This window comes from Artemia sp. Qi Xiang Cuo, chromosome 7 (assembly GCF_049724085.1).
Source record: "Artemia sp. Qi Xiang Cuo chromosome 7, ASM4972408v1, whole genome shotgun sequence".
NCBI classification, from domain to species: Eukaryota; Metazoa; Arthropoda; class Branchiopoda; order Anostraca; family Artemiidae; genus Artemia; species Artemia sp. Qi Xiang Cuo.
Genome location: NC_142800.1, coordinates 70,511,788 through 70,532,020, shown reverse-complemented (window position 1 = coordinate 70,532,020; position 20,233 = coordinate 70,511,788). Strand labels below are relative to the sequence as shown.

Genomic DNA, 20,233 nt, shown 5'->3' with positions numbered 1-20,233 from the left:
GTAGTATGATATTATTTTGTTTGAAAATAGTTTGTCAACAAACTTGATTTTCGAGGTAATTGACATTTGTTTGAGGCTGTCTTGTTAACAATCTCTTTTTTCTGTAATTTTAGACTACTCTCAAGGACGGTGTTTTTCATAAAATAACCGGATTAATCCATTCCTCCACTACCATACTAACAAAACTCGTATACAGGAGGGGAGGCCCTTTTCCCGATGTTTCACACTGAATACTCAAGACTTAGCATAACGTTTTTTTTATTTTCTCATACATTTAACCTGATTTCTACCTCCCCCTACCATTGAAAGAAAAAAAAAATCCCGTGTGGGAGCCGTGTAACTAGTGCAATCATCTCCACAGGGTATAGAGCTTTTATTTTCACCTCCTACCTTCTATCCTGTGTTCTTACTAACATAAGGTTTCATATAGATTAGGCTCTATTAAAGCCTAGGCCTAGTTTTAAGAAAGTTTTCAAAGATTTTATGGATTTTAAAGTTAAAAGGGCGAATAATCAAATCTCCGACAAGACAGTATCTTGGACACAAGTGCGACCACTTTGAACTGTGGTTAACATGGGTCTTACGATAGTATTTGTAGTAATGATGTGACCACGTTTCACACATTGGTATGATTTACTGCGATTTAGTTTAAAGTAGCACTAAATTATTTGTCAAGCATCGTTAAATTAACTTTAGTTGTTTTTTTGAAAGCTCTGGAGGTTAACAAAGGGCCATTTTAATGAAAATTGCAGGCTTTAGCCTTAAAATCTTTTCCTATTCCTTTGTACATTAAAGAGATTATTTTCCGAGAAGTGATTATTTACCCTAATTAAATAAATACTAATGAACAAATTAAAAATACCAGCAATATTGATTGATGCAAAACCTTACGCACCAAAAATCCAAAATTACTGACTAAATAATACACAACAGTGGACCGGAGCTTTCATCAAATAGACTTTTTGAATCTATTAAACTATTAGCTTATAATTTGCAACTCAAGGCCTTATCCAGATCTAGGGGTCACCGGCTTGGAAAATTCACCCCCAAGGGAGTATCCAGGAATTTTGTTTCGGGAGGGGGATTGCAAAAACACTCAAAAAACGCAACGAAAATATTTTTATGCGCATTTTGTTACGTTTATACGAGTCGGGCCATTTTGTGGGGGGGGGGGGCAGATCCGGTAATCCCCCTCCCCTGAATACAGCCTTGCTCCCAGCCCCTTCCGCGAAATTTTGTCCGACACGTAAAAAAACAACAAAAATGAATATAAGCAATTTTTCTTGGGTTTTATAAAAGTCTTCTGTACTTTTACACCCTCTTCCCCCTCCCAAAAAAAATCCTGGATACGCCCTTCATCTGACTCAGAGCTTATATAAGCCTAAGTAAAGGCATCTTGACATTTCGACTCTTTTACGTAAGTTTTTTCTTGTTCAGAGAAAAATTTCAAAAAGTCTTCTATCCTAGGATCGGCAATATAGATTAAGCTTACTTCAAGAAATGTCATTGGCAACAGCTTAACTTATTGAAAGTTATTTTGAAAATGAATCCTTAGAAACCAAGGTAGGCCTACCAACTGGAATCGTAACAAACCTAATTGGGTATTTCCATTTGTAGTATAGCAAGATTATGTGTTTATTATCTAAACTTTCAACGCTTTAGGAGCGGAGTAAAATCAATAGACATGAGAAGTAAATGATCGCTGATTGATAATTTCTCACTTTCTTTAAGGGAACTGAAAGACATTATTTAATGTTTCTATTTCAAGAATAGGATCTACTCTGGAAATGTAGGAAAATAATCAATGCCAGAGACAAAGTAACTGTCAGTTCGCCAAGATTTATTAGCTCGTCTATGATAATAATTAGTAATAAATAAGACACGATAAATCAGTAAGAATAGAGAAATGTAATAACTCAATAGTTTTTTGTTTTTTTTTAAAGGGATAATGTCTTTTACTACTAATTTTTTTTTTTTTTCTTTAAGGGCGAAAGGTATTTTAAACTACTTGTATGTGACTGTATTCTGTATTTTAATTCATAAATAAAATAAGCGGTACATAGATTTTACTAATTGAAGATAAGTTCTAAGAAACCGATTATGCATAAATACCTGGGCCACATTTTAGGGCCTCGTTGATAAATCAAAATTACCCTCGACTACAGCATAAATTGGTAATTGAACAATTTGAGCCAAGATTTGTGGCATAAATTTTTGAAATTAGAAAATCCAGATGCTAAGGAAAAGCAGTTTTCCTATCTTTAACATGAATCTGGCAAAGTAATAGAACCGCAAAGCATTAGCAGGTTGGGAACAAATTGGTGTCGGTACAAGCTTTTCGAACCAGCTTCATGACCTTGCAATGTTCCGCTCCTTGAGTACAAACATGACGTTAAAATGAAAGAAAAAAAATGCCACTCGTTTCTTATCGATAGATTTTGGCTAAAATCGCTTTTTCTTTATAATTATTATGTTTTGGTAATTACAAAAAGAACATAGATATGGTGCTTTCCTTTCAAAAGAGCACTTAAACAGCTCTCTATGATGTTCAGTTGCCCCGGTAGCGATGAAGAAAAAAAAAGAACCCAAAAAAGAGGATAAGTGCCACCTATGCAAAAAAAGTGATCTTGATTGTTGTTTAAAGTGGAGGCTATAAGTTACCTTTATGATGCTTTCAGCAATTGCAGTTCCAATTTATACCTTTTTTTTTATCGATCCGATGCCATTTTGAGGGGTTTCAGGCTATTAGAATTTTTTCTAAATTCCCATAAATTTGTTTTCAAAACAAGGTTTTACTATGACTAGTCGAAATAATAGTTACCATTCCTGAATCAGCTACAAATGGCAACTGGTTCTAAGTAGACAGTTCTTTTTTAACGCATTTTTAAATATTTGGTTACTTTAGACCATGGTTCGCTCTTTAGCATCTATTGATACAAATACAACCATGATGACAGCTTCAGCTATGATCATTGCATGTAACGTCGTATTTAAATATCAGTCGCGATATATTTCTAAGGTTGTAGAAAGCCAGTCCTTGTTCTCTTTACTTTCATCTGAAAAATGTTGTTCTTTTTTTCATTTTATGTTTTAAATAAACGATAAACCTAACAAAAATTTCGCCAAAAAAAAATTGTCAGATTTCTTTTTTTTTGTCAAAATATTGCATTAAGTATCTGCTTTATTTTTTATGTTGTTCAAACTCTCCCACGGATAGATGCAGGTTGATCATTATTGGTAAGAATTTTATAGAGTTTATGCATAAAAATTCTTTACCAAAAGCTGCTCATTTCTGCTCAAATTGTTTCAGGTCTTTAAATTTAAGAAGCATTATTCTAGTCATCTTTAGCCAGATGAAAACTTTATTCAGTTTGTGCTTGAGTTATATCATCCTGTATAAGAAGATGTAATTTTTACAAAAATAGCATTGTATTTTAAATACTTTGTTTTGTTACTTGAAAATAGCACGTAGATATTGCAACGATGTGGCTCGGGCATAACCATCAGGAAGAAACATGACTCGTAACAATGGCTAGTAAGGATCAGGAAACAAATGAAACACAAATTTGTGAGATTAGCTGAACAACACATCGATAAACAAATATAAATTTCGAGTACCAGTAATTTAGGGGTCTTTCCAGTGAGGAAGAAACAAACAAATACACCTTAGTCTGTCAAGACGAAATTGCACACAAGATTTGTTTAAACCGGTCAATGTTAAATTTAATTACCAAAAGATTATTGCTTATAGTTGACTAAATTTTAAAAATTTTAAGTAAGATATATCGTCACTATTCAGGGATAAGGTTGATTAATTTCTGAACTGCTATAAGCTTCAAAGCTTGAGAAAGCTATAACTTGTTAAGATTGGCCTTTTCTCTTTTCTTTTTAGTGTCGAATCTCGGATCATCTCGAAGGTGTTTCTTTTGTTCAGTCCAATGAGTGCTGTTAAAAAAATCAATTCGTTGCCTAAATATAAACCAAGAAAAATCTAATTGATGTTCTCGTAGCATTTAGAGGCCCATTAAATGAACAACAACTTATGACGTTTGACCGGCCACACGGTAAATGAACAACCATTTGTAAGACATTGACAGTCACGCTTTTGTGGCTTTAAGGAGATTTTGAAGCTCCCTAAGTGTTTTTAAGTTGCAGACTTTTGCCAAAAACAGACAGGTTCATACGCAATTTCTTAAAGACAAACTTGACACCTGATAAGTAGTATTCAATTTTCCAAGGGTGATCTTGGATTGCTGGGAACTTGGTCATGATAAAAACAAGGCTATGACCTTGGTTTGAAAAGTTAACTTGTCTATTTCTTTATTAATCATGCTAATAACGACACAATTTATTCCAAAGAAGGAAAGTAAATATTAGTAAAAGGCATTATGCTCTCAACAGGGTTAGCGGCTAAAACAGAAAGTCATTGCAAAATATAAGGGGCAAAACAAATCATACAGAAGACATGAAAATAACCCAATGTTCTTTATTATTCTAAACCTATTAATCCTAAAAATTTATAAACGTATATATTACCATAGTACATCTATTTTAAATTATTTTTAAAATCATTCAAATACGCAATAGCGTTTATGTCATCAGAAACATTTGCTCAACAACTGGGGCCCTGGATACGAAAACAAAATTCCTAACATGCTGACGAAGTCGTTGGCAGTCAGATATATTCGATCTATATCCTTGCCTAATTATGAATAACTTAATAGAATATATGAAATTGGGTTTTGATATATTTTGAAGTTCTTTTTTCATTAGACTTTTCTTATTCTTTTTCTTTTATTGGGATTGTAAGTTCATGACTATTTGGATGCGTATGTCATTTTAAGAAGCTTAAGAAGAAAATTGTATTTTATGCTACCAAACACAAAACAAATTAACGTGATTCACATTAACGCAGAATCTAGCACTGCTGTCTTATTCATTATATAAATTTATGTTTGATAAGTTTTATTGTTTAAAATGCTTAAAATATTTAAAGTGTTTAAGTTGTCTGTGTGTCTTTGTATTTTAGTCTTAGTCTGATTGTATTGTGTTTTGTCAAGGAAATATGTTTAAGCTGTTTTGCGTATTTTCTTGTATTTTCTTTTTCCTTCTTGTGTGATTATTTTACAGGTTTTTTTTGCAAATATAGAGTGCATAAATATAGCATTGTAAACGAAAACAAACCATAACTTGATGCAATTCTTTTCTGATCTAACCGTATTTTTGCCCTTATGTTTACATGTAGGATAAACTTATCAAGACACTGTTATTTGTTAGCTTGCTGTAGCAATTTTAATTGCTTCGTAGTTTGTTAATTGTCACCGCTGGAATTGAAAAAAATCAGCTATTATCAAGAAACTATTCAGTTTCAAGATATTTTTTATCAATTACTATAATTGCCATGAAATGTGCTGTTTTGAATGTTCCTAAATAATAGTAACATCCATGGAAGAGACATGCGTTGAGTTTCGTTTAAGACTCAACACTTGACTGAACACTATAACTCAAAACTCAACATATTGGACTTGTTTAGAAACAGCAACTATAGTTTGTGAAATAATTACAAATTAGAAGACAACTTGGATACGCATAACTAGAAATACATAGCAGTCACCCTGTCTTGTGTTTTGCTACATGAACTGTCATATTGAACTTGTTTAAAAATAATGGCTATAGTTTATGAGATTTGAGTTTCTTTTTCTTTATGTTTAATTGCATAGCGTTTGTGTCTTTTCTCCTCTTCTTATGTACGTGTTTATTTGTTTAAGCTAATTTCATTTTTTGCTTTTCCATTGGTAAAGGCTTCTGGATAAGAAGCCGAAATACTCGGACTTTTATTATTAGTTGAATAGAATAATTCTTTGTTATTTTTCATTCAATGTTTACTGTCTTATTAAAAGTTATACACATTTTCAATATTCCCATATCATTTTAAAGATAAGTGCTTAGATCAAATTGCATGACGTATTTTCTTTATTAATTAAAGAATGTTGCCAATTGCAGCAACCCGTTTTTGTGCAAACCTGGTTTCTACATTCCGTATTTATTCGTCTAGCAAATTGTAAATATTATGCGAATATAGTCGCAACGGAATCTTTTCATTCATTAAGTTGAAGATTGTTTATTGTTGTTTTTTTTTTTTTACCTGGGTACGAACCGCGTCTTCGGTTTTTGTTGAATTCTTATTATAGCAACTGTTAAGGCCCAGTTTCACCTAGGTCGTGTTTCCGTGTAAAAACGGCCGTATTTCATCTATTCGATTGAAATTTACGCCTATATTTGACATAAGGCTTTTTAAATATTAGTATTTTTTGTTGTGTTTACATGAAATTTTTTAGTGCAGTAGTTTGACTCAGAACATTTTACACTGAATGTATGGTAATATAGAATAAAGAGGTTAAGACAGATTTAAGAGGTTACGAGGGGTCTGTCTTCACAGACTCTTCAAAGCCTTGTAAATAGGAAACGGGTGGCAGTAGGTGCTTGAAAAAAAAAATCTCCCCGAACAGTAATTTGGGCTTCAGACCCCGTTTTAAAGATTTAATTCAAGTAGCTCGACAACTTTCTTTGTTCTTGAAAATTGATGGCAAAGAATTACTTAAAACAAAACAACATTTACTTAAATAAAACAACATTTTGTTTTATTGGTCGCACAATCATTTGTTGCTGACTCCCCAAGTTTTAGAGCACAAGAGAAAGATTTTCGGTAGTGGAGTACCACCAGCCATATTGTCCTGCTCTAAAAGGAGCGGAATTCCTCTTTTGCAGCCAGAATTTATTCCATCCAATGAAAAAACTGCTTTCATGTTGACGAATAATAATAATAATCTGTGTTTAAAAGCCAATTAAAGCCATATACAAAGAGACAAATACTAAAGAAAAATTACACTTCATTTGACATCCTTCCCATCAATACAAAATTTCCTACTGCCACAATATAACGGGGATTCCTAGACCTCATTAACCCACAAAGCAGCCTATCTTCCCCTTCTTGGATAATTGATCCCCTTAAATGAGAAAGCTGCTTACACCGGAGGAGGAAATGGCCCAACCCATAATTATTTTTCCCACATCTCAAGCAACTACACCCGACATCCGGAACTTTCCTCATTTTCATTACAACCTTACCATAAATTGGAAGACAATTAACTCGAATCTGAATCCAAATCCTCAGATATTTAATGGGCAATCCCAGCTTGAAATAAAACTGCTGACCAAAATTCTCTTTTACTTCTCTATACAAAGTAAGACTCGGAGATTTTTCCACAGCTGCTTGCCATGGTTGCACTTCTTGGTCTTCAAGTCTTCCACTAAATTCCTTGAAGAACTTTTCATGATCTTCTGGCCCTTTTCCCTTCTCCCACGAACTTGAAAATCCATTCTCATCTAATATCCTTTTGATTTGTGCTGTCCATGATGTTTTGTTACACTGAAGGAGAAGATCTTCATATGCTGCTCGGACAAGTCTAGTCTGGGGAAGTTCTAGAAGTCTTAAAACTGAGTTGACGAATATGTGGGTAGCTTCTGTCTACGATCAAGTTTAAAAAAAACATCATGTTTCCATCCTACATAATTATGCTTAAAATAACGCTTTACAGTTTGTGCATTGAAAAATGTACTATTTACATTCGATTTCTGATAGGGAATCAAATGGATCTTTTTGAGGAATTTCCTTGGAAGATTTTAAAGAATTTTGCATTGAATCTGGCATAACAGCCGTAGTTAACATAGCGAGGTCACTTTTGCTTGACTAAATATACCGTTTTCTCTCAAAATTTAGGTTAAGAGGAGGTCAATACAAAGTTTTTTATCTTCTTTTTATTCCTCAAGTATGTTATACAAGGCCAAAAAAGGTCTAACCGAAGTTTGGTTTAGATTATAGATGAAATGCAATATAAAAATGTTAAACTAAATTTTCTCTTTCAGTTACCGTTCAATCAGAAAGTGCATATCCTGCTAAAGATCTCGTTATGCAAGCCATTGACATCCTCAGAGAGAAATGTGAATCTACACTCAATGCTGTTGAAAATTTGAATATCGAATAAATATCATTCTTGAATACTTATTTGTTTTAATTATTTATCCAAACGAGTTTACATAGACCAGGAATTGTTATCATCTTTGTTGACAATGCTTAGTCCCTACCAGGTAGAAACTTTTACTATTGGAATAACTTTTTACAAAGTTATGACTGAGGGCATAATTATGACAAAAGTATGGTAGGTATTCCAACCGGGGTAGAGACAGCCCTTTTGGTTTTGAGAGGGTTCGAGGTCGATATCAGGCTGGTGCTCATACAATTATCTACTACGGTAAGTTTACAAAATAGATAATCCATTCTAAAAAAGAGGCTTAGAATGTGTTTTCGGATTCAAACGGTTATTATCCGAAATACTACTGGCAAGCCCTGGATTACGCCGACTCGTCTTCTTCTTTATTTAATACAGAGTATTTGTACGGTATTTAAGGTTTATATCATAAAGTGTGATTATATGCCATTCAGTAAGGTTCTACCAAGCTTAACTTTCGAATTAAATGTAGAATAGAGTAGATTAAAATTTTGAGGGTAGAAACGAGAGTGGGCTTATAGCTTACTTTAGCTCTAAAAGGGTTCAATCTAGATAACATGGTGAACTGATAACAGAGGGAAACTTCTTCGCCTTGAAGAAGAAAAATAACAGCCAACGCAGTCTAGTATAAACCAGCGAAAACATAATTAACTTTAATGACTTAAAAAAAAAATACTAGATCAGTTCATTTGTTTTCTCTCTGTCGCACACTTAACTGAAGATAAATTTGACTGATTCCTGAAAATATCAGAAAACATGGCAAATTCCGGTAAACTATGAACAAACTGTTAATATTACGGGGTTTCACAGGATCCGGTCCGTCCCCCCCACCCGCCCCCGGTTATATACCTGTTTTAAATCAAAATAAGAAGTACAGTATTGTAATTGCCATAGTCCTAACGCTCATAGACAGAAATTTGCCATCTTGAAAACCAATGAAATTGTCATAACTTCGTTCTTTCAGAACTAGACTGTGTCCTGCATAGAGCCCTAACTATTTTATAATTAACAAGAAATAAATTATAAAGATGATTCTTTGCTTAATATAAGAGAATTGTCTGGTTTGATCCAAATAAGCTTAGTTCTTTATACTTATAATATAAGTTTTAATAAATTATATAGAATTTTGATTCGTTCTAAATCTAATGGTAACGCTGCTTTGTAACTGATTTTTGTAGTTTTAAGTCATATTGAACTTATTTTGAAGCACCAATTATCCACCTCGTGAGTGTCCCTTACTCTCTGAGCTGAACTCAGTAGATATTTTTTTCAAGCATATCTTTTCTTTGTCAACTCTCACCCTTTTATTTTTAGTATTTATAAGATATAAATAAGATTCTACTCCCATGGCCGATGTCAAGGAGTACAAAAGCCAAATTTGCGCTTCTGATTTGACGAAAATTCATCATTTGGGAAAAAGCTCTCTTTTCAAACCATGTATTTTTCATAGTTGATGCATCTAACTGTCATCTTTCTTAGTTTTCAGGGAACCAAAAACTATGAATTCCAATTTCAAAGTAAGTAAAGTGACAATTTGAAAACCGATCTTTCAAACATGCTATACTTTTGAAAAGAATTTTGAATTGCTTAAAAGGTAGACACTGTAAAAAATTTCTCGGAGTTTGCGAGCTTTGTACAATACCCAAAGATGTTGACATTTTCCTTCCAGTTTGCCGAAGGACTAAGATTTCGTTCTTGTAACCAGCAAGTAAGAACATGGTTTTGATCTTTGTAGCACAAAATATTCATGTAGCCAAAATTTGGAAAACTGGCAATTTCTACATACTTATTACTGGCAATTTCCATAAAAAGCATAGTTTTATCAATGACAGCATTTTTCTTGATTTTAACGTCACTTTTATATTTTAGAAGCGAGAAATTAGTTTAAAAAACTTGTGCCAACACTAATTTATTCCCATCCATTCTCTAATAAATGTACGTCTTCTCATCTTTCGTTAAGTTCATGTTGCAGGTCGAAAAGCTGAAGTTTTAAACTTCTATCTTTTCTAATTTCAAAAAATTACGCCTCGACTCTTGGCTCTGATTAATTAATCAACAGTTTTGTGCTTTAAATTCGAACAATTTTCATCCCGAGAAATTGTGGACAGCTTGTATAATTGGTGTTGTAGTTGTTCGTGATTTGTATCGTATCGACAAGTGTGACCATAATTTCACGCAGGTATAAATGCTTCCAAAAACCGATTATAAAAAGTATCAGTAAGACATTGCCCGTGAAAGACCAGTACGTTGGAAACATTTACATAATCCGAGGGGATGCTGACTTGCCATCACCTGGTGTATATCTTGAATAGCCCCGTATGGCGCACAGTTCCGTCATACTTGGCATACTTTCCAAAGTGCTTGGTAAAGCTCCACCTCGCTTTGCACGTGCCACCTGGTGTAGGGTACATGATTTCTGAGAGAAAGGGGCCCCTTGACCTTATCTTAGTGAATCTTTAAAAATTTGGGAGAGCCAGCTTGGAAAATCTGATTAGTGTCGATGCACCAGTATATAATGCCCAGAACATATGGTGCTTTAAAAAGCGAAACTCTTTGCGAAATCATGATTTCTTAATTGACAGGAATAGGGCTGACCCCCCTCCCTCCGTGTCTTCTAAAGACGAGAATATAATTTGCACTTTCCTGAAAAGAATCCTTATTTCGAGCTGTATCTTTCTATTTCTCTTAATATAAAAAAAAAATACCATCATAACCAAGATTACTAAAAAAAATGAATGTGAATTTTCAGTTTAATATATATTTAGATATCCATTCCTGAAAGTCTTTTATTAATGTTAAAAAAGGGGAAAACGTTTAAAATGTATTTTGTTTTCAGTAAAGTGCAAATTATGTTCTGGTCTTTAGGATGTATGCGATACGTCAGCCCCGCTCCTCTTAATTCCTGCTTGTTTTGTGCTTGGCTGGATTATTTATTATAATCAATTAAAAAAAAGACTTTTTCCACAAAACAAGTTTTTCAAAAGAAAAGTAAGGAGCTTCACTAAGCCAAAAATGAGCAGAAATACAATCAAATAACCTTCCAAGCGTGAAACTACCACAATTCACCATCAATAAATAAATAAAATTCAAAACGAAACAGAAATTCAATAGATAACAGAGTCAAACTCAAATCGAGAAAAAATTTACATGAGTAGAGCTGACAACCCCCATTCCTTATCAAGACCAGAACATAATTTGCACTTTACTGAAAAAAAAAATCACTATGGTTTTTTAGTTTAATACACATATACTGATATTTATTCCTTAAAATTGTAATAATTTGATATTTATTAAAATAAAAAAAGGGGAAATATTTTAAGTTTATTTTATTTTCAGTCCCCCTTAACAAGCCTTGGAAATTTCAACCTAATACTATAAGCCGTTGCTATTTTATTGCTGTTATGTTCTTTTGATGACCTGTATGCCCATAGTGTGTTCTAATTGCGTTCAAATCCCCCCTCAACCTTTCTTGAAATTTTCACCTTAATACTCTTAGCCTTAGTTGTAGTTGAAATTGAAGCAGTAGTCGGAGTAGCGGTAGTTGTACTAGTAGAAATACTGGTAGTAGCATTACTAGTAGAGTGAGTAGTGTGTATCTATAAGATTTGAAGGGATATTTCAGGGGTGATTTACTCCATATACACCATATACAGTGCAGTTTCAGGGGATATTTCGTAATAAGCCTTACCACGGTCATTCATCTATTATTAGGAACGGTACATGCCTTACCAGACAGGTTTCTGAGGCAACACCTATTTTCTGGAATCTATACTGCTATCCGGGATGAGATGGTATAAAGCGACCAAACCCTCTATATAATGGAGCTATATAGTGATCGTACATGTTATATTTGGAACTAGATATTCAGGGATGAGATTGTGTAATGCAACCAGAATGGTTTCTGAGCCAACAACTATTTTCTGGGTCAATCAGAGATGTTTCTACTAATGGTAGTCCATAAGACAATAATAGATACGAAACTAGATTGCATAATATGCCTTGCCACGGACAGGCATCAATTGATACAGAGGGTACAAGACTTGACAGACATGTTTTTTCTACGTTCAATATCCGAAACTCTGGATCCTCGTATTGCGTATTCAAAGGTGGTCTCTTTGTAAAAATACTAGTTTTGGCCCAGAGGTCATATAATCATGTGGAACAACTCTTTCGCCAAAACCCATTTTCTGGCCCATTGCCTTTAGTCAAGACTGGTTTGCTTAGGAATGCGTCGCTGGTAATTAAAGAATGTGGAATGGGATGCTACAGTCAGAATTGTTTTAAGTTGAAAGTTATAATATTTGCGTAAAATAACTCAGTTTGCGAAGAAGGTATAGCATTTGCATAACTATGCAATCAATGATCTTAATTGGTGATTGAATAATTGGGGTGAAACAGAGCTAGATAACATTTTTAATTAGATTGTATGAAGGTGGTAAATAAGGGTTAAACTGCTTACCAGTTAAGGTAACCCCGAAGGGGTTGCTAACTCATAGGCATTTTATTATAAATTTGGAATAGCATCGCTAGCATCAATCAATGGAAATGATTAACGATGGCAAAATGACGTTGTGACTTGACCTAGCTTTACTCCTTATATGTGTCCTGTAGAATACACAAGTGTCATTTGAACAGTGTTATCAATATAAAATATGCTCTTACATTGTAGTATACTAAAAAGTTGATACTAATAGAGATGAAGATGCCAAGAAAAGGACTTTAATAAAGAAATTCAGAATAAACTTTAGAAATCCCTAGAAATCAACTAGTGAGATGATTATAGGTTTGACACATCAAGGACCCTGACCACCAAGGACCTCAACCTCCAAAGGTCCCCTATCCCCAACCTCCAAGGGGCCCCCTCCCTCTAACTTTTTCCCCTCCCCCATTGTTTTACTTTTTTTGTTTTTTAAGTTCTTTTTATTATTTTTTTTTTAAATGGTATTTTTTCTACTTTTTTTATATGTCTTAGAGTGACATAAAACATACTTCAAACAAATAAAAACCACATTTAATATTTTCCAAAATGAGAAAGATGTAGAAATGTTTGTCATGACTTTTATTATTAGGAAAATAATGTTTGTAGTAGCACTTTTTTTGGACTGATTTTTTTGGACTTGGAAATTATTCTTTTTTTTATTTTTGTTTTTTTTTTACTTTAGATATAAAAACCACATTTAATATTTTTCAAATTCAAAATGAGAATGATATAAAAGTGTTAGTCGTGGCTTTTACTATTAGAAAAATAATGTTTGTAGCAGCACTTTTTTTGGACTGAATATTTTTGGACTTGGAAATTATTCAATTTTTTTTTTCTTTTTTTAGAGAAACATGCAAAAAGTTAGGTTCATTTAGGCCCACTTAGAGTAGCGCACCACTCTAAGTGAACCTAAATTAATCTAACTTTTTGTATGTCTCTTTCACTACGGCTGTGTGTCTAAGTGGGTGTGCTGCCATCTATAAGCAGTCTAACCTAAATTCAACGTAACGATGCATAAAGTCAAATTAATAAAACTTAGATTTTATTAATGTTATCTGATAACGAATTTATTCACTCCGATACTTAGATTTTGTCAATTTTATCCGATGTATCTGACAAATCATGTTGATAAAAAAAAGGATTCAATCTGACACTTATATTTTGTCAATTTTATCCTATGTTTCCATGAAAAGGATGTTCATACAGAATTTAATCAATATGATACTTAGATTTTGATAATGTTATCCGAAGTACCCAAAAAAAGGATGTTGATAAAGAATTTATTCACCCTGTCACTTACATTTTGTCAATGTTATCCTATGTATCCGACAAAGGATGTTGATATAGAATTTAATCACTCTGATACTTAAATTTTCATAATATTATCCGACGTATCCAGCATAGGATGTTGATAAAGAATTTGTTCACTCTGATACTTAGATTTAGTCAATTTTATCCGACATATCCGACAAAGGATGTTGATATAGAATTTATTCATTCTAATACATAGATTTTGTCAATGTTATCCGACGTATCCGACAGCTGATGTTGATAAAAAAAATATTATTAAAGAATTTATTCACTCTGATACTCAGATTTTGTCAATGTTATTAAACATATCTGTCAAAAGACATTGATAACGAATTTATTCAATCTTATACTTGTATTTTATCAATTTTATCAAGCGTATCTTACAAATAACCAAAAAATATAAAAATCTATAAAAAAAAAAAACAAACGAGACTGTGGCCCGTGGAGATAAAAGAAAAACAACAGAAACAAAACAACGCGGATATTTCGCCTTTATACCAACAAGGCGGTTAAGCACGAAATACAAAAAAAAAAAAACCAAAAAAAAAAAAAGATAAAACTAAAAACCAATAAAACCACCACCAAAAAAAAAAAAAAAAAATGTACAATCGGCGCAAACTGATCCACGTAGGGAAAAGATGCTAATATAGAGTTACTTCAGTGAGCACACCAGAGTAACTGAGGAAAAAAAAAAAAAACTGTAAATTACTTTAATTATTCAGTTGCGAAATAATCCTTTTGTTAGCTAACAAAAGGATTATTTCGCAACTGAATAATTAAAGTAATTTACAGTTTTTTTTATTTTTCCTCAGTTACTCTGGTGTCCTCACTGTATTAACTCAATATTCGCATATTTTCCCTACGTGGTTTTGTTTGCGCCGAGTTTAAATTTTTGTTTTTTTTTTTTTGGTGGTGGTTTTATTGGGTTTTTTTGTTTGGTTGTTTTTTTTTTGTATTTTTTGTTTTTTTATTTAGTTATTAAGAAGCCGTGTTTGTATAAATGCGAAATATACGCGTTGTTTTGTTTCTTTTTTTTTTATTTTATATCCACTGGCCACAGTCTCGTTTGTTTTTTTTTTTTAGAGATTTTTCTATTTGTTGGTTTTTTGTCATGGCTGGCCAGTTCGGCTTAATATATTTCATTTATATGACAAATGATGATGATGATAATGGATTGATTCGCTCTGATACTTACATTTTGTGAATGTTATCCGATGTATCCAACAAAAGAAGTTGATAAACAATTTATTCACGCCGATACTTAGATTTCGACAATGATATCCGACACATCTGACATAAGATGCTGATAAAGAATTTATTCAACCTGATACTTAGATTTTGTCAATTTTAGCAGGATAACCGATGTATCCGGCATATGATGATGATAAAGAATTCATTCGCTCTGATACTTATATTTTGTCAATTTTACCCGACATATCTGACAAAGGATGTTGATGAAGAATTTATTCACTCTGATACTTAGAATTTCTCAATTTTATACGACTTATCCGACAAAGGATGATGATAAAGAATTTATTCACTCTGATGCTTACATTTTCTCAATTTTATCAGGTATATTTGACAAAGGACGATGATAAAGAATTTATTCACTCTGATACTTAGATTTTTTGATAGTTACCCGATGTATCCAACAAAAAAAGTCGATAAAGAATTTATTCGTTCTAGTACATAGATTTTGTCAATGTTATCTGAGATATCTTACATAAGATGCTGATAAAGAATTTATTCAATCTGATACTTAGTTTTTGTCAATTTTACCCCATGTATTTGAAAATAGATGTTGATACAGAATTTAATCACTGCGACACTTAGTATTTAATAATGTTAACTGACACTTCCAGCAAAAAATGTGTCAATTTTATCCGACATATCTGACAAAAGATGTTGATAAGGAATTTATTCACTCTGGTACTTAGAATTTCTCAATTTTCCTATGTATCCGACAAAGGATGGTGATAAAGAATTTATTCATTTTAATACTTAGACTTTGTGAATGTTATCCAAAATATCTAACAAATGATATCGATAAAGAATATTGATAAAGAGTTTGTTCACTTTAAAACTTAAATTTATTGAGTGCTATCAAACGTATCTGTCAAAAGACATTGATAAAAAATTTATTCACTCCGATACTTAGATTTAGTCAATTTTATCCAATCTATCTGGCAAAGATGTTGATAGAAAAAATTTATTCACTCTGATAGTTAAATTTTATCAATGTTATCACATGTATCTGACAATAGATGTTGATACAGAATTTCATTATTCTGACTCTTATGTTTTGATAATGTTAACCTAAATATTTGGCAAAGGATGTTGATAGAGAATTTTATTCACTCTGATTCTTAGATTTTGTCAATGTTACCCCATGTATCTGACAATAGATGTTGATACAGAATTTAATAACTCTGACACTTAGGTTTTGATAATGTTAACTGAAATTTACAGTAAAGGATGTGTGAATTTTATCCGACATATCTGACAAAAGATGTTGATAAGGAATTTATTCACTCTGGTACTTAGAATTTATCAATTTTCCTATGTATCCGACAAAGGATGGTGATAAAGAATTTATTCATTCTAATACATATATTTTGTCAATGTTATCCATCATATCCGACAAAGGATATCGATAAAGAACGTTGATAAAGAGTTTGTTCACTTTGATACTTAAGTTTTGTCAGTGCTATCAAACGTATCTGTAAAAAGACAATGATGAAGAATTTATTGACTCCGATACTTAGATTTAATCAATTTTATCCAGTGTCTCTGACAACGATGTTTATAGAAAAAAATTATTCACTCTGACAGTTAGATTTTATCAATGTTATCCCATGTATCTGACAATAGATATTGATACAGAATTTCATTACTCTGACACTTAGGTTTTGATAATGTTAACCCACATATCCGGCAAAGGATGTTGATATAGAATGTATTCACTTTGATAGTTAGACTTTGTGAATGTTACCTGATGTAATAGACAAAAGAAGTTGATAAAGAATTCATTCACTCTGATACATATATTTTGACAATGCTATCCGATTCATCCGGCAAAAGATGATGATAGAGAATTTATCCACGCTGATACTTATATTTTGTGAATGTTGCCTGACGTAATAGACAAAAGAAGTTGATAAAGAATTCATTCACTCTGATACTTAGATTTTTACAAATTTATCTGATGTATCTGGCAAAAGATGTTGATAAAGAATTTATTTTTAATTTGATACTTAGATGTTGTCAATTTTATCCAATTTACCCGACAAAGATGCTGATAGAAAAAATTTATTCACTCTGATACTTAGATTTTTTCAATGTTACCCCATGTATCTAACAATAAATGTTGATATAGAATTTAATCACTCTGACACTTAGGTTTTTATAATGTTAACCGACATTTTCAGCAAAGCATGTGTCAGTTTTATCCGGCATATCAAACAAAAGATGTTGATGAAGAATTTATTCACTCTGATACTTAGAATTCCTCAATTTTATCCGATGTATCCGACAAAGAATGATGATAAAGAATTTATTCATTCTAATACATATATTTTGTCAATGTTATCCATCATATCCGACAAATGATATCGATAAAGAATATTGATAAAGAGTTTGTTCACTTTGATACTTAAATTTTGTCAGTGCTATCAAACGTATCTGTCAAAAGACAATGATAAAGAATTTATTCACTCCAATACTTAGATTTAATCAATTTTATCCAATGTCTATGACAAAGATGTTGATAAAAAAATTTATTCACTCTGATAGTTATATTTTATCTATGTTATCGCATGTATCTGACAATATATGTTGATACAGAATTTCATGACTCTGACACTTAGGTTTTGATAATGTTAACCTACATATCCGGCAAAGGATTTTGTGAGAGAATTTATTCACTCTGATACTTAGATTTTGTGAATGTTACCTGATGTAATAGACAAAAAAATTTGATAAAGAATTCATTCACTCTGATACGTAGATTTTGATAATGTTATCTGATGTATCCGGCAAAAGACGTTGATAAAGAATTCAATCAATCTGATACTTATATTTTCTTAATTTTATCCAATTTATCCGACAAAGATGCTGATAGAAAAAAATTATTGACAGTGATACTTGGATTTTGTCAGTGTTGTCCTATGTATCTGACAATAGATGTTGATACATAATTTAATCACTCCGACACTTAGGTTTTGATAATGTTAACTGAAATTTACTGCAAAGGATGTTGATAAAGAAACTATTCACTCTGATGCTTAGATTTTGTCAATTTTATCCCGACCTATCCGACAAAAGATGTTGATAAAGAATTTATTCATTCTAATTCATGGATTTTGTCAATGTTATCCGACGTATCAGAGAAATGATATCGATAAAGAATGTTAATAAAGAATTTGTTCACTCTGATACTTAAATTTTATCAGTGCTACCAAAAGTATCTGTCAAAAGACATTGATAGAGAATTTATTCACTCTGATGCTTAGATTTTCTTAATTTTTTCAGATATATCTGACAAAATACGATGATAAAGAATTTATTCTCTCTGGTCCTTAGATTTCGTGAATGTTATCTGATATACACGACGAAAGAAGTTGATAAAGAATTTATTGACCCTGATACTTAGATTTCGTGAATGTTATCTGATGTATCCGACGAAACAAGTTGAAAAAGAGTTTATTCACTATGATACTTAGATTTTCTCCATGTTAACCTATCTATCCAACATATAATGTATGCAAGTTCCTTTTCTTACATCTCCGATGTTTTAATAGAGATTCTAAACGTTTAATATGCTAGCATACTCTAAAAATAAGGAACACATAACAATGTAATGCATAATATATTTTTAATGAAGTAATGTCATGTGGGATATTAGTACAAAAATATATTATTATACATCATTAATATCATTGAACAACTTTGGACATTTTGAATCTGTTCCAAAAAATAATCCATCGTGTTCCCTCTTTGTACTATAGTTACTCTCTTCTCTTAGTTCGTAATCAGTAGAATAATCATTAATCCATTTTGACTCATACACAATTTTTACTGGTGTGTCACCGACAGGTTCAATATTCGTTTTGTCTTTGGTATTATTTGGTTCATTGACTGTTTGTTCAATGATAGTAGTAACGTTGTCTGGCACTTTGTTTTTTCATTGATTAATCTTTATATTCCATAGTGATATTTTCTATCAAAGCCCTTTTTATTTTTCCGACAATTTCACGGCCTATTACAACATTATTTTTACACATGTAACAGTTCCGGAACGTAGACAAGATATGGTTTATGATATTAGTAGAAGAGTAGGCCTTTCTTCTTTTGACCTTCCGTTGAATGCTAATACCCTAAAGCTGACGATAGGATGTATCAGTAGGTAATGTGCTACCAGCCACACTAGCAATCAGTTGTCCTCTATCATCGACGATTATTTTTATGTTGGCATTCTCTTTGAGTGCAATCAACTCTGGAAATGATACTTTTGCGTATCCAGAATGTGTATAATGGAAATTCTTTGGTACTCCAAAGTGATCTAAAATTTCACTGTCATGACAAAGCACGCATACGTTTCCGATAGTGCTACCACTTGTACTTGTTTCATAGTTCAAATACTTCTCCTTGTCAGCATTCAATGCTACAATAACACTATCATGTAAACACATTTTTACTGGGGGGTCATCCACAGGTTCAATATGCATTTCATCTTTGCTATTATTTGGTTCAATGACTGTTTTATCAATGGTAGTAACGTTTGCTGGCACTTTGTTCTTCATTGATATTTTCTAGCAATGCCCTTTTTATTTTTCCGACAAATTCGCTGTCTATTATCAAATTTATTTTACACAGGTAACAGTTCCACCCCGTTGAAAAGATATGGTTTATGCTATTAGTAGAAGAGTACGCCTGTCTTCTTTTGACCTTCCGTTGAATGCCAATACCCGAAAAATGACCATAGGGTTTAACACTGGGTAACATGCTACCACAAGCACTAGCAAGAAGATGCCCCTCTTCATCAACTATTATTTTCATGTTGGCATTCTCTTTGAGTGCAATCATCTCCGGAGATCTCAATCTCGCATAACTACCATCATAAGAGTTGATTTTTTTTGGTACTCTAAAGAAATTTAATTCCTCACTGTTATGACAATGCATGCATACGTTACCAATAGTGCTACCACTTATAATTGTTTCATAGTCCAAATACTTTTTCTTGTCAGCATTCAATGCTACAATAACACTATCATGTGAACACAATTTCTTGGAATGCTTCATCTTCACTTTTTTAAAGATATGAATTATGTGTTTATCCTTCCACTGCGTAAAAAATACTGAATTAAAACATGCA

At 32.3% G+C, this 20,233-nt stretch overlaps 1 protein-coding gene across 1 annotated transcript in view; it reads left to right on the top strand.

Moving 5' to 3' along the window:
• Window positions 1-8,061, top strand: part of Polr1C (RNA polymerase I and III subunit C) — a 137,583-nt gene extending 129,522 nt beyond the window's left edge. Inside the window, exon 9 of the mRNA XM_089091688.1 lies at window positions 7,927-8,061. Coding sequence (XP_088947814.1) covers window positions 7,927-8,045 — 119 coding nt within the window. The 3' untranslated portion in view covers window positions 8,046-8,061. The remainder of the gene's footprint in view (window positions 1-7,926) is intronic.
• Window positions 8,062-20,233: the final 12,172 nt, after the last annotated feature.